The sequence below is a fragment of the Sus scrofa genome, chromosome 18 (genome assembly GCF_000003025.6).
Source record: "Sus scrofa isolate TJ Tabasco breed Duroc chromosome 18, Sscrofa11.1, whole genome shotgun sequence".
NCBI classification, from domain to species: Eukaryota; Metazoa; Chordata; class Mammalia; order Artiodactyla; family Suidae; genus Sus; species Sus scrofa.
The window spans coordinates 38,708,568-38,724,562 of record NC_010460.4 but is presented as its reverse complement, the minus strand read 5'-3'; the positions used below and the strand labels follow the sequence as shown (position 1 = coordinate 38,724,562).

Here is a 15,995-nt window from a genome sequence, read left to right as displayed (position 1 = left end):
CTTGGTAGAATTTCTCATTGCCAATAAAGAACATTATTACACACTATCAGTGTTTGTCAGTTAGGTGGAAAGGTGTTCTAATGAAAAATAATAGCAGGAAATTTCATCAAAATTGACCTTTTACTCTCTGCTTCAACAGGTCATTTTCTTGCCAATAGTTACTTGTTTGTGGAAACAGAATCTGGCTTCAATCCCATCAAATAATATCATGATTAAAGTTATAAGAAATGGTGTCTAGAACGATTGTGTACTCCAGACAAAACAGCCAACATTTAGCTGGATTAGAAGCAGAAATCCCTTACCATGAAAAGTCAAACTGGCCCTTACCATGTTGTGCAGTCTGGCACCCAAAATGATTCCTTAAGCAAATGAAAATCTACAGGCATATTTACGAAGATCATCTCAAATAAGAACACGAAAAATTATTAATTAAAGTAAGAGGAAAAAGCCTATTTATTGCATGTTGACCTTTAATATCTGCTTAACTAACCAACTCATTAACAGAAGGTAGAGTTAAATGCTTTTAAAAAAAAAACTCATGTAGATAAACTTTGAAATTATTCCATATTTGAAAAAATCTATTAGGGCACAAATACAATCGCATTTTAAAATTTCCATGGAAACAAGCAAGTACATCTTACGTTCAACTTAAATTAGTTTAAAATCATCTTACCTGTGTAAAAAGTATAAACTGAGCAAATTGCCAGGGAAGCATAAAAGCAACATTGGAAAGGCACAGTGCAACAAAATGTTTTTTACTATTGTTCGAGGTCCTTAATGGAGAGAATTGACACCAGTAAGTTCTACTATAAAAGTAACCTATCGTTAAACAGAAAGACTAATTGCAAAATGTTAAAATCTAATGACCCCCTTACCTTAGATTTAAGACAACAGAATACAGTTAATTTTTAAAAGCTCATTTAAAAAAAACCCATAAAATATTTGGATTATAAAAATGCTTATCATAGAACAATCAAAATTAGAGCTTTAAATAAAATACTGTATCTAGTTTATCAGTAAGTATTTTAAACACAGAGAATTACAGTCATTATCTTATAATAACTTTAACAGAGTATAATATGTAAAAATAATGAATCACTATTCTGTACACCTTAAACTAACATAATATGGTAAATCAACTATATTAAAAGTTTATTTTTCTCTAATGATGCATAGGATTAAAAATTTACTACTCCAGCAAGAAGGTCAGAAAGTACAATGTGACATGATCTTGCATACCTCCAGATATTTACACTTTTACATTTCAAAAAGCAATTAAGAAAATCCTAAGTGCTGGTGAAATAATAAGCTAACAACTATGAGAAAAATTTAAAGAAAGAGATTTTGTGTTGTGTTTTTCTTTTTTCTTTTTTTCCCCTTTTAGGGCTGCACCTGCGGCATATGGACATTCCCAGGCTAGGGGTCAAATCGGAACTACAGCTGTCAGCCTGTACCACAGCCACAGCCATGTGAGATCCGAGCCTCAGCTGTGATCTACACCACAGCTCACTGCAATGCCTGATCCCCGACCCACTGAGCAAGGACAGAGATCGATCCAGCATCCTCATGGATACTAGTAGGGTCTGTTTCCACTGCTCCACAATGGGAACTCCTGAATATTGAAGTTTAAATTGTGACACTTCCTGTCGTGTTCAGCAGTTAGTGAACCTAACTGGCAACCATGGGGACATGGGTTCAATCCCTGGCCTTGCTCAGTGGGTTGAGGATCCAGCGTTGTTGTGAGCTGTGGTGTAGATTGCAGACGTGGCTGGGTGTAGGCTGGCAGCTGTGGCTCTGATTTGACTCCTAGCCTGGGAACCCCCATATGCTGCGGGTGCAGCCCTAAAAAGACAAAAGACTAAATAAATAAATAAATTGCCCCTTCTGTAATTGTAAAATATATCAGTAACCAATACCTTTTACCACATAAGATTTTAGTATCTTTTAGAATATGAAAAGAAATGCAAACATTTTGTGTAAACTATAAAATTGTAACTTCTTTTTATAAAAGTTGTATTAGACTGTAATCAATCCTTGTACTATGGTATATAAATTTTCAAAAGTGAAATTTTTAATGTTTATATTGTTTAACAATATTATCACAAAATATATTAAGTACTCAGTCATATTATATTTGTAAAATAAAAATTACTTTTGACTAAGGTATGGAGTATAACACATGTACTCAGGGATATAATCCTAAATATTCCAGTTAATATGTTCCATTTTCTGAAACCCCTTATCGGTCAGGCTAATGTTACTTCAAAAAATTTAAAAAATGGAAAAAAAAAAAACAAAAACATCTTTCTAGGAGTTTAACCAGGAATAAGTGGGGATGAACAGGCAGCTTCCTCCTCCATACTCTTTGAGAGAAGGTAATATGTACAGCGAAGATACAGAAATCTGGATAAGGAGCAGATTCCCAACTCCAAATTCCATCTAAAAATAAACTTTCATATAGGTAACAAACCAGAAGTTACTCTGCACCTTTCCTGAGGTTGTAGCCACCCCAGTATGCCTCTATTTACCTTCCTTAAGCTAACAAAGAAGGACCTTAAATGTCTACATGGCAGTGTTGATAAGTGGTTAAAGAGATAAATGCACTGTTTCCAGCAGCATTTTATTATATTAAATGTATGTTTAGATATTTGTGTATGTGTGATTTGTTAACAAATTTACCGTTTAAGCAAAGAAAAAAGACATACAAAAATGACCTTAATGTAAGTAGAATCTGATAGGTACTAGTGATAGAAGTATGAAGTTCTCTGGGAGTGATAGTAATCATTACCTTATTCAGTGAGAGATCCCATCAACATTCTATGAAACTCATCTCTACTGTGAAGCTACAGTATTCAACTATTTATATTTTTTGTTGTCATTTCTCAGGCTTTTCAAATTTTTGAAGTGCTTATACAATTAATCCCCACAACAAAAAAGATATGTCCAGGAAAAACAGTTGTGATGAAACTTTGGTTGAACTTCTAAAAACAACAGTAGTTCAGAAATACTTGTAAACATATGACTATAGATGCTTTTATCTAACCTAGCGTTTCTCCAATTCATTTGTGCATAGAACACTTTTTTCATGCTCCATCAAAATCACAGATTGGAAAACAATGAGTCAGAGTCCATAAGCATTGAGGGGAAAAAAGTAATAGTTTCTCAAAAACCTCTGAATCTTTTTACCAAGTATTTATGAACACATACCTATTGATTAATTAAAACATAATGTAATTATCTAAAGCCTGTAGTTTAGGCTCTTAAATGGAAAGAAACTTTTATATAGTAATTTTTTTGGCCCCCCAAGGCATAGTCCTGGCCAGGAATCAGATCTGATCCAATCAGTTGCAGCTGAAGCAACACCAGATCCTTGACCCACTGTGCTGGCCTGGGATCCAGCCTTCGTCCCAGCACTTAGGAGACACCACAAATCCTGTTGTACCAAAGCAGGACTCTCTACAGAGTAATTTTAGATTGTTTTTTTTAGCCAGATTCACAACTTACTTTTGAAGTAATTTTTAAAAACAGAGTCTGAATTTAGTAATTATAACTTAATAAGTTGAAGTATATTTTAAGAAACTTAAAAGTTTTCTATATTTATTTTATAAATAAAAATTACCTGAGAATCAAAGTTAGGATGTACATCTGAAGCACAAGAAATGGATATGAAAAACTTTCCCGGAGAGGCGGTGTCCACATCACCCGAGTGGCCTGAAATCAATACAGTGCTTACTTCACTTTATGTTACATTGCGATAAACATCATTAATTTAAAAAATCATGGGTGTTATGGTTTTAATAATGTTAATGCTAGACTCATTTATTTCTGAATGCCTGATATAACTCCTCAGTTTTTGGAGTTCTCTTAATAACACACATAACCATTAGGTAGAGAGCTATTCAGTGGCAATTCCAAAAACAAGTGAAAGTTATATCATGGCAAACATAAGGACACCCAAAGGACAAACAAGATGATAGAAACAGGAGTGGTAAGGATTCTGGGAAAGACGAACCAGATCCACATTCCAGCTCTGCAGTGATGACTGTGGCATAATCCCAGGGCTTTGGGAAAAATAGCTAAACAGTCACCTAGGGCATTCACACACACTAAGAGAGTTTACATATGATAAGTTTAATGAGGACAGACACACATTACAAGTGATTAAGATCATCTCTGAATTTGTGAAATATACCTGCGAAATTTCTAAAAACAATTAGAAGTATTTAAGAATCACTAATATGATGCATATAATGAAAGTATTAATTAAATTTTCACATAGACTTTAAAACTAATTATTTCTAAGACATATAGGTGAGAACATTACAGAATTTTATATCAAGAGTTCTGAAATTTTAGAAAAAATCTAAACTCTTACAACCTTGCAAGAGTATTAAAATTGATTGCTCTTCTTCCAGGAAACCAAAATTATAAACCTTTGAATTCAGCATGTTGTGTTATTGAAAGGGCAGCATGATGTAATAGAAAGACGTGAGGCTTTAGAGCCAGTCAGATGTAGAATAGGAAAGCCAATTTCATCATGGACTGAATGCAGAATCTTCAATAAGGAACTTGCGCTCTACAAATTTCAATTTCATATCTTCTACTGTGAGGATAACAACTACTTTCCAAAAAGTTTGGTAGAAGTAAATGAGATAATGTATATAAAGTGCCTTAACTTGACAAGTATGGTATTTCCTTTTCCTACAAAATATATGTACTATATACATATGCTAAAAACCAGGCAAGACATTTCATATCATAAATTCTAATTATTCTATAAAAATGTGGATTAACATGATTAAAACAACTTACAAGTTTCTTTAAAACATGAGTTCCTAAGTAATACGCAACTGAATATTATTTTGATGAATAAATTTGTTACTATGCCACCCTTTCTTTTTTTAAAATTATTTTCCAGCTCTCACTGTGGCACAAAGGGTTATGGATCTGGTGGTGTCTCTGCTGTAGCATGAGTTTGATCCCTAACTTAGCACAATGGGTTAAGGATCCAGTATTGCCACAGCTGTGGTGTAGGTCACAGCTATAGCTTAGATTTGATCTCTGGCCTGAGAACTTCCATATGCCACAGGTGCAGCCAAAAAAGAAAAAAATATATATATTTTTTAGAAAACAAACCTCTCCATGGTTGAAAAAGTAGCATAATACTGTAATTAGACCTCCAAGTTGAGTCCCACTGTGAAGAAAAAGTGTACAATCAAAATTCATGTAAAATATAGTATCTCACAAAATTATCTTGGATTTTAAAATGTCATAGTACTAAACCCTATAAAATAGTAGTAAAAATTTCAAAAGTACCCATGTAGTTGACATTTTTTCTTGACTGTACAAGCAAAGAAAACACACATACAAAATAGTCTTTTTTATAATTTATATTTAAAATATTTTCTAAATTAAATATTAGATGAGGACATAAAATAATTTATAACAAGCCAGTGCTCCGGAGTCTATACTGCATTCTTTGAATATTCTAAGTGGAAGCAAATTTTTGTCATTCTAAATTGGATTTATGTGCTCAGAAAAATGTACTCTGTTGAGAGAAACAGTAAATCTGACAAAAGTCACTTAAATAATATGGATGTTTACTATATCATTCAACAAGAAAATAAAAGATAAGTGTTGGCATTGGTTTAGAAGCAGAAATATGTTAGGGCAGACATATGTGCTATGTTTATGGCTTTTCCCCTCATGATCACAAAATGACTGCAGCAGCTCCAGGTATCACATTCAGGTAAAAGTAGGAAGAAGGAGAAAAGGGGCAGCTGAATCTAACTTTTTGTTAGAAAGGCAAGTTCTTTCCTGAGTGTAACCAAGTCTGATTTCACCCTACTTTTCACTAGAAAAGCTAACTCCTATGGTTCTCCTAATGTGCCGTGAAGAGTGGGAAGCAGAATACAGTATTTTCATAGTTAACTTCAACCTACCACTTGAAACTGGGCACCCTGCTACTCCAAACAAAATTGTGGTGCTATTATCAAGAAAGAAGGCTATCAAATGTGTCTGCTATAAGTGATATACATTTTCTTTTACTGCTTTCTTAATTTCACATGTACAGAGATTAAAATTGCAAATAATCTGCTACTAGTGCCAACTGATGATCCCCTCTAATGTAATAAAGAAAGATTTCATATAAGATCTAGAGTTATTTTCATTAGAATCTTTGTTAAAGAATATTAATTGGCTTAAAAATATCAACACAAGTATAAAAGTGAAGACTTTAAGATACTATTTTAGTGACAGTTCTAGTTTTTCATTGCTTGATATTTGGCTAAGCTTCTGAAAAAATTAAATCTATAGGAGTTCCTGCCATGGCTCAGCGGGTTGAGAACCCGACTAGTATCCATGAGTATGTGGGTTCAACCCCTGGCCTCACTCAGTGGTTAAAGATGCAGTGTTGCCGCAAGCTGTGGCAGGGGTTGCAGATGCAGCTTGGATCCTGTGTTGTTGTGGCTGTGGCTTAAGCCAACAGCTGCAGCTCTGATTCAACCCCTAGCCTGGGAACTCCCATATGCTAAAGGTGCAGCACTCCCCCCCTCCCCCGAAAAAAAAAAAAAAAGAAATAAACAAATAAAACCTACAGTTTCCTACTGTTAATTAATCACATTATTTCTCCTTTTTGATTCACTCAATAAATGTCAGAAAGTCTTTATAATCCCACTGAAAGATCTTTTATATAGGAGGCTTACCTCAGGTATGCACCATACACGAAGAACAATCCCATCATCATTCCATTTAAAACAAAGATTACACCAACATAAAAGCAAGCTGGGTCTCCCAATCCTTTAAAAAGACACAGATTATTCAGCATTTAATCAATAAATGACTATATAGCAATTAGACATAATTATCACAGTGCTTTGTAACTAAGAGCTCATGAATTTGCTGAAAGCATTTCATTTTCAGATTGCTGCTCTATTTAATAGTTACATTAGTACTTTCCTCTTACATGAGGCATTGTAACATTTATACTTTATAGTTTACTGCAGTTACATTTATACTTTTCCCTGTTGCAGTATTATTATTATTATTATACTATAATGATCAGTTGGTACTTCATTTTATTTAGGTGATGCTGCTATTGTTCAGTATCTAGAACTGTCTGTAGAGTCACTTGATAAATGAATTACAAGAGAAAATCCACTGCATTATTTTTATCTTTTGCTAGGCTCTAGGATGAGTAAGATACGGCCCCTGACCTCAAAAAGCAGTGTTAGTCTATATGACCTAGTTATTTGATCCATTATTATGTGTAGCCAGAACTTTAATACTTTAATATATCACTGTATAAGCTATACACACACACACACCCTACTAAATGCTTTACAATCATCATCTAATACTAAAAACAAATCTATGAAATTATTTGGTATGAAAATGTTTTTTAATAGTTGAGAAAACAACACAAAAAACTTTAAGTAACTTGCTAAAAGTTATTTAGCTGTAACTGGTGGAGCCAAGATCTGAAGGCTGGACTTTCTGCTTTCTTTTATTTCTCTGGCCATTCCTTTTCAGCCTGTCCTAATTACTTCCCTTCCTTTATTCCCTGCCCCCTTCACTGTTGGACCATCTTAATCCATATCACAGCCCCTCTTCTTTTCTCATTCTGCATAGTCTCCTTAAGGAAATTCTTTTCCATGATTCCAGTGATCATCTATATACAGATGACTCCAAGTCTATATTTAGATGAGAACTTTCTTCTTATTCCTACATAGAAAGGCAGCCACTTGACATCTCTACTTTGTGGTCTCTCAGGTATCTCAAATTAATGTAGGAATTCAAACCTGCTACTTTAAAAAAGTTTCTTACCATTTTGAATGGAGGAACTCAAATACTTAAGCAAGAAACCAAACAGTATTACATAATTTCATTCTCCTTCCCCTCCCATCAAACAATTACCAAATCTTGTCAATTCTGCTTCCAACTATCTCTCAAATCCATTTATTTCCCAGTTACCTTTCCTGAAATCACTTGCTGAGAGCCTAAGAGTTCCTACCTGGCCTTTTGTCCTTTACTAATACATTTTCTATGTAACTGCCAAGATAATGTTTTAAAAATAAAAATCCTAAAATTCTTTAATGAATAAATATAAAACTCTTAACTATGGTCCTTTATTATCTGACCTTTGCTTAAATTTCAAACATCATTTAATACCATGTTTTCTTCTTTATCTCGCTCCCCTGAAAGTCTAGCTTTCTTTAGTTCTCTCGTCTTAGGACTTTGGAATATGCTGGTCCCTATTCTTCAAATACTTCTCCTGATCTCAATGACTTTATTTTATTTTATTTTGTTTTTTGTTTGTCTTTCTGCCTTTTTTAGGGCCGCTCCCACAGCTTAGGGAGGTTCCCAGGCTAGGGGGTCTAATTGGAGCTGTAGCTGCTAGCCTACGCCAGAGCCGCAGCAATGCTGGATCCTTAACCCACTGAGCGAGGCCAGGGATCAAACCCACAACCTCATGGTTCCTAGTCGGATTCATTAACCACTGAGCCACGACAGGAACTCCTATTTTCTTATTTGTAATATCCACCACAGTTGTAAACACTAACATCCCTCTTACAGTGTAAACTTTATGAGATTAAGGGCGCCTGTTTACCCCATTTATCTGTGGGTCCCAACTACCAACACTAATCTATCACTTAGTGGTAACTTAATAAATATCATTTATGCACATATATAAGGTGATTTTTTTGTCCAGCCTTAAGAAAAGTTTATACCTTCTAACCTGATTGAGTCTATCATTTTATGAGGCATTTTCTCATTTCCTTTACTTTGTATTTAAAGTACTCTCTACCAGTACTGATTTAAATGTTATAAAGACCATCTGAGGGAATCAGTAAAAATGTAAGGAATACAGAGAAATATAGATTTAGACTATATTCCAAAAACTGAATGTTACTGTACACAAGTCTACTAAAATATGTATAAAATATAATGTTGCAGAGAATATAAAGAAATAAAGAAAAAACAACTGTGTTATGCAAATAGATATATGTGATTCTGAATAAGAGTTTCAAAGGACAGCATCATACTTGGACTACAATAGTGTTCAATTACAAACATCTCAAATAGAAGTGACAATTACAGATCCTGGAAAATTTTTATATGATTCTAAGAAAAGTTATTTGACAAAGATATTGATTAGAAAATGTATACTAAGAGTTTGATTAGAACTATTCATGGGCTGTGAGAGCACAAAAACAGGTTTCTAAAGTAATCTGTTATCACATATCTGATTTTTAAATATGTATGCACAGGGAGTTCCCTTTGTGGCTCAGTAGGTTAAGAATCTGACTAGTACCCATGAGGATGCGTGTTTGATCTCCAGCCTTGCTCAGTGGGTTAAGGATCCAGCATTACTACAAGCTGTGGCCTAGGGTGCAGACATGGCTCAGATTTGATGTTGCTATGGCTGTGGTGTAGGTTGGCAGTTGCAGTTCCGATTTAACCCCTAGCCTGGGAACTGTCATATGCCACAAGTGCGGCCCTAAAAAAAGCGGGAAAGAAAAAAATACATATTCTTAACTAAATTTCTGTGTTACCTATCACAGGTAGAACTCTAATTAGCCTACATCCTCCAAATTTATATATTTGAGCCACCCCAAAACTTTTTTTGTACTTTTTTATTCTGAAAGGGAGGAAGGACATAATCAGGATGACCTTACACTGGAGTATATTCATATTCAAATTAAATTTCAAATTAATATTCATTTTAGTAAGTAAACTGCCTTCTCAGAAAATTACTTTAAGGGGTAAATATTCTTTTAGGTGAATCAGTTCTAGAGTGTTTTTAAAGAAAAAAATGAATAATAGTAGTTTATAATAATTCATAAAGTGAATCATAACATTATAAAATGTTTATGTGAACATTAATGACAATAAAGCAGCATTTTAGGAAGAAACATGCCTTCACAGCTTTGAACTTCATTTAGAGGTTCTACTCTGGTCACATTCCAGCAGGTCTTAGTTTCTAGCCCAAATGAATTCATTATTCCCACAACTGAGCGATACCAGAAGGCTATAATTACCTATGAAAGATAAAAGCAAAAAGATAATAAATAAAAATACTTTATCTTCATAATTATAATTTTTTTCCAAAATATGATTTTATGATGGTGCTTCAACATTGTAAATATGGACAAATTTATTTAAATCCCATTTCACATGGGAAATAGTCATTTTAAATTTTACACACACACATACACAATAAACTAAAGCTGTGTATTACTGAGTAATGCACATCTTTAAAATTTATGCTGGAATCGACATCTCTGTAATATACTCTTGTAATCAATTCTAACAATTGCTGCTGTAAAATCAAGCATAAAGTATATAAACAAAATTTGATAATTAATAGAAAAACACAAAGATCTACAAAAATATTTCATTAACAGTTCACCTCAGTCTTTGAACTTATTTTCTTCATAGTTTAAAAACTAACTCATTATAGTCTATAAAACTTAACTGCAGGAGTTCCCATCGTGTCTCAGTGGTTAATGAATCCAACTAGGAACCATGAGGTTGTGGGTTCAATCCCTGGCCTCAATCAGTGGGTAAGGATCCAGCATTGCTGTGAGCTTGGGTATAGGTCGCAGATGCGGCTCAGATCTGGCGTTGCTGTGGCTCTAGCGTAGGCCAGCAGCTACAGTTCTGATTCTATCCCTAGCCTGGGAACCTCCAATAGGCCGCGGCTGTGGCCCTAGAAAAGACAAAAAAAAAAAAAAAAAAACAACAACAACTAACTGCGCATGGAATAATAGCTCTTGTGCACCTTAAAACTTTGACCAAGCAGATTTAACTAACCAATCCCTCCCAATCTGAAATCTACTTTAAAAAGTTTAAGACTAGGGAATATAACACCAAAAAAATTACAAACAAAATGCTCGTGCCTGGGACATTTTAAAAAAATAACTAACTATTCATAAACTATGCACATTGAATATGCACATCATATTCAAACTACAGAAAACTAAGATTAAAAAAAAATTCTGAAAGAAGTCAGAGGCAAAAAGTCTTACTTAAAAAGCAGTAAAGGTAAGAACTAATCTGACTTTTCCTCAGAAACAACTCAATTAAGAAGAAAATGAAATATTTAAAATTGAGAGAATAAAAACCAACTTAGAACTCTCTATCACGTGAGATTATCCTTTAAAAGTGATGGATAAATACTTTCTCAAACAAACAAAAATTGAGGAATTTTTTAAGGATATTCTTTATGGAGAAGAGAAAGATACAGATTAGAAACTTGGAGCCACATAAAGAGCATCAAAGAAAGAATAAGCGAAGATAAAATGAAAACTCTCCTTTTTATTATTCTCAAATGATCTAATGTGTAATAACTTTGTTCAAAATAATAATAGCAACAGTGTATTTACTTACATATTGTTATGCGAGCGTGTGTGCTTAGTAAAACTGTCATAAGTGAGCACTGATTCAGGGATTGGGAAGGAGGAAATTAGAATTATTTTGTTATTATAAATTATAAGGTACTCACATTGCCCTGGAAGTGGTTTAGTGTTATTTAAAAGTGGTCTTGGATTCATTGTAAATGTATACATGTAAATGCATATATTGCAAACTCTAGGGCAATCACGAAAAAAAGTAAAAAAAAAAAAAAAGAATCATAACTAATGTGATAAGAAAAAGTGTGGTAATATAAAATACTCAGTAAGAACCCCAAAAGTCATGAAAAGAGTAGACTCAAAACAGGAACAAAGAACAAGGGCAACAAAAAGAAAATAGTTACAAATATAGATGATTTCAATCTAAGTCAATAATCACTTCAAACATCAATGATCTAAATGCACCAATCAACAGACAGAGATGGTCAGAGTGATTCAGAAAATAAGACCCAACAATATGTTGTTTATAATAAACTAATTTTAAATATAAAGACAGGGAGTTCCCTTTGCAGCTCAGCAGTAACGAACCCAACTAGTATCCATGAGTATATATGGGTTTGATCCTTGGCCTAACTCAGTGGGTTAAGGATTTGGAGTTGCTGTGAGCTGTGGTATAGGTCACAGACACAGCATGGATCCCATGTTGCTGTGGCTATTGCACAGGCCAGCAGCTACAGGTCTGATTTGACCCCTAGCCTGGAAACTTTAACGTGCTGCAGCTGTGGCCCTAAAAAGAGAAGAATAAAAAGTATATATATATATATGTATTTATGATACATATAGATTAAAAATAAATGAGTAAAGTAAAATTACTATGCTAAAACTAATTAAAAGAAAATCAGAGCAGCCGCACTAATTTCAGACAGAGCAGACTTCACAGTAAGAAAAGTTATCTGGATAAAAAGTGGTGTTATGTAATGATAAAGGAGTCAATTCTACAGGAAGACATAGCAATCTTCAATGTGCCTGCATCAAACAACAGAGCATCAATACAATAAATAAAGCTCTAGCCAGGCTAAGAAAAAAAAAAGAGATAACACAAATTATTAATATCATAAAATGAAAGAGAAGACATTGTTACAGAGCTCATGGACATTAAAAGGATAATAAAGGAATAATGAACAATTCTATGCCCCAAAATTTAATAACCTATGAGCCACTTCCTTGAAGCAGCACAAGAAGAAATAGACAATCTGAATAGGACTATATCCAGTAGATAAATTTAGTCAACAATTAATAACCTTCCAAATCAGAAAGCACTGAATCCAGATGGGGTCACCAGTGAATTCTACCAACCATTTAAAGAAAGGAGTACCAATTCTCCAGACTCTTTCCAGAAGAACAGCATATGAACTCACTCCTTGATGCCAGAATTATCTTAATACCAAACCAGAAAAAGATATTACAAGAAAATAAAACTATCCAACTTTAAGAGTTCTTATAAAGTTACAGTAATCAAAACAGAGTGGTACTAGCAAAGGGATAGACAAATAAATCAATAGAAGAGACTAGAGAGCCCACAAAATAGATCCACTTAAATGTAGTCAACTAAACTTTATCAGAGGAACAAAGGCAATACAATAGTGTAAGACAGTCTTTTCAACAAATGGTGCTTGAATAGCTGAACATCCGCATGTAAAAAAATAAACCTATACTCAGATTTTACACCCTTTGCAAAACTTAACTTACAATGGCTCATGGATCTAAATATAAATCATAAAACTATAGAACTCCTCAAGTATAACAGGAAAAAAATCTAGATGACCTTGGGACTAGCAATAACTGTTTAAATACAACACCCAAAGGAATGATTCATGAAAGAAAGAGTGAATAAGTTGGACTTCATTAAAATTTCTGATCTGCAAAAACAATGTCAAGAGAATAAAAAGACAAACTACAGGATGGAAGAAAATATTTGCAAATGAAAAAAAAGATAATGGACTGTTATCTAAAATATACAAATAACTCTTGAAAATTAACAATAAAAAAACAAACAACCCAATTGATGGGAGGGATGGATGAACACAGCATTTTTAGGAAAATAATCTTAGGGAAACTATTACATGCAATCCTATGCTGGCATAGGTATGCCATTATGCATTTATTCAAACCCATAGAATACACACCTCCAAGTGTGAACACTAATGAAAATTATGTATTTTGGGGGATGACAGTGTGTTAATGCAGGTTAATCAACTGTAGAAAGGACATTGTGTATATATGGGGGCAGAGGAGAACACAAGAACTCTGTATCTTCTACTCAATTTTTGCTGAAATTAAAACTAAAATTCTGGAGTTCCCGTCGTGGTGCAGTGGTTAACGAATCCGACTAGGAATCATGAGGTTGCGGGTTCGGTCCCTGCGCTTGCTCAGTGGGTTAACGATCCGGCGTTGCCGTGAGCTGTGGTGTAGGTTGCAGACGTGGCTCGGATCCCGCGTTGCTGTGGCTCTGGCGTAGGCGGGAGACTACAGCTCCGATTGGACCCCTAGCCTGGGAACCTCCATATGCCGTGGGAGCGGCCCAAGAAATAGCAAAAAGACAAAAAAAACAAAAAAAAAAAACTAAAATTCTAAAAAATAACATGTATTAAAAATGAATGCAATGTATCAAAATTGTGGGCCAGAGATAAGGCAATGCTGTGAGAGTAGTGCATGGCAGTAATATTAAAACATTAGAAAAAAGGAGAAAAAAATCAATGTTCCAAGATCCAACCTAGGAACCTAGAAAAAAAAGAACAAAATAAATCTAAAGCAAATAAAATAATAAGGAAGGAAACAATAAGGAGAAAAACAAGTGAAATTGAAAGCAGAAAAATAGAGAAAGCCAATGCAAACAGCTGGTTCTTTGAAAAGGTCAATAAAACTGACACAAAAACAAAGACATGAGTTACCTGTGTCAGGAATGAAATAGGAGCAATCACTACAGTCTGCAGGTGTCAAAAGGATAATAAAGGAGTACCTTGAACAACTCTCACACTTAAATTTAACAATTTAAATAAAATGGATCTTGATAAACATTCGGTATATAAAAAAAGAATGTATGTTTATTATGATTGGGTCACTTTGATGTACGGTAGAAATTGAAGGAATATTGTAAGTCAACTATACTTTAATTGAAAATCAAAAAAAAAAATCTACCTAAATGAAAGGCCCAGGCCTAAATGGCTCTGTGGGAAAATTTTCTCATATGTATTTTATGTAACTGTCTAAGGATATAAACTCTCTCAGAAAATAGGAGTAACGACTTTCCAACTTATTCTATCAGGCCAGTAATACCCAGATACCCAAGCCAGCCAAAGGTATAATAAGCAAACAAAACTCCATAAAACAAAAACCACATATCAAAATCCCTCATGAACACACACACACACACACACACACACACACATGCACGCATGCACACATCCCTTAACAGAATATTAGCAAGCTCAAACCAGCAATGTAGTAAAAAAGCTTTACACAGCATGGCCAAGAATACCAGGTTAGTTTAACAAATAAAAATCAATGAATGTAATAGCTCTATAAATAGAATAAAGGACAAAAACCATGTGATCATTTCAATAAATACTGAAAAAAAAATTTGAAAAAAATAAACGTCTATTCATGATGAAAACTGTCAACAAACTAATAGCTAGGGAACTCCCTCAGCCAAAAATAATCCAAAAATAAAGTTAAAAAAACAATTTTATTTGCAATAGCATCAAAAAGAATAAAATACTTAGGAGTACATTTATCAAAAGGAATTTAAGACCTATACACTAAAAACTACAAAACAATGATGAAAAAAACTGAATAAAACCTAAATAAATATACTCAGTTAACATGTTCAGGGATTGGAAGGTTCAATATTTTTAAGTTATCAATTGTCCCCCAAATCAGCTATAGATTCAATGTAATCCCAATTAAAATCCGGACAGTATTTCTGGTAAAAATTGACAACATAATTCTAAAATCTATATGTAAATGCAAAAGATGTAGCATAGCCAAAATGTTTTGAAAAAGAGAAAAGTTGGAGAACTCACACTATCAATTTCAAAGCTTATTATAAAATGATAGCAATTACCAATAGTATGGTACTGGTATAAGGACAAACATAGATATCCAAGAATAGATGAAAGAGTCTAGATATAAATCTGTTTATTTATGGTCAATTAATATTTGACTAACATGCCAAAGTAAAATAATGAGGGAAAGAACACTCATTTCAGTAACTGATGCTGGACTATCCATATGGGGAAGTAAAACTCTCAGGTATTTACCTCACACATAAAAATTTTAAATGGGCCACAGACGTAAGTTTAAGAGCTAAAAGTGTAAAAAATTCTAGGAGAAAAATCTCTGTGACCTGATTTAGGCAACTATTTCTTAGATGTGACATCAAAGGTATAACCCATGTTTCAAATGATAAACTGAGCTTAACAAAAAGTAAAAATTAAAACTTTCCTCCTTCCAAAGTCATTACTGAAACTCCAGAATGTTTTAGATGTCACTTCATGGCAGTAACCATGGGTTCATTTCACTGTATACAATGTCTGCATTATATGAATGTGTCACAGTTAAATAAATACCCTACATGATGAA

The 15,995-nt window shown here is 33.7% G+C and overlaps 1 protein-coding gene across 7 annotated transcripts in view; it reads right to left on the bottom strand.

Moving 5' to 3' along the window:
• Positions 1–15,995, bottom strand: part of DPY19L2 (dpy-19 like 2) — a 71,993-nt gene that overhangs the window by 41,381 nt on the left and 14,617 nt on the right. For all 7 annotated transcript variants that reach the window (XR_002340221.1, XM_003134795.4, XM_021078556.1 and 4 more), the window contains exons 5-9: positions 9,920–10,040; positions 6,705–6,798; positions 5,137–5,194; positions 3,620–3,711; positions 674–773 (exon numbers count right to left, since the gene is read on the bottom strand). Coding sequence is in view for 6 of the 7 variants with exons in the window: in XM_003134795.4 (XP_003134843.2) it covers positions 674–773; positions 3,620–3,711; positions 5,137–5,194; positions 6,705–6,798; positions 9,920–10,040 (465 nt within the window). In the remaining variant the exon portion in view is untranslated. The remainder of the gene's footprint in view (positions 1–673; positions 774–3,619; positions 3,712–5,136; positions 5,195–6,704; positions 6,799–9,919; positions 10,041–15,995) is intronic.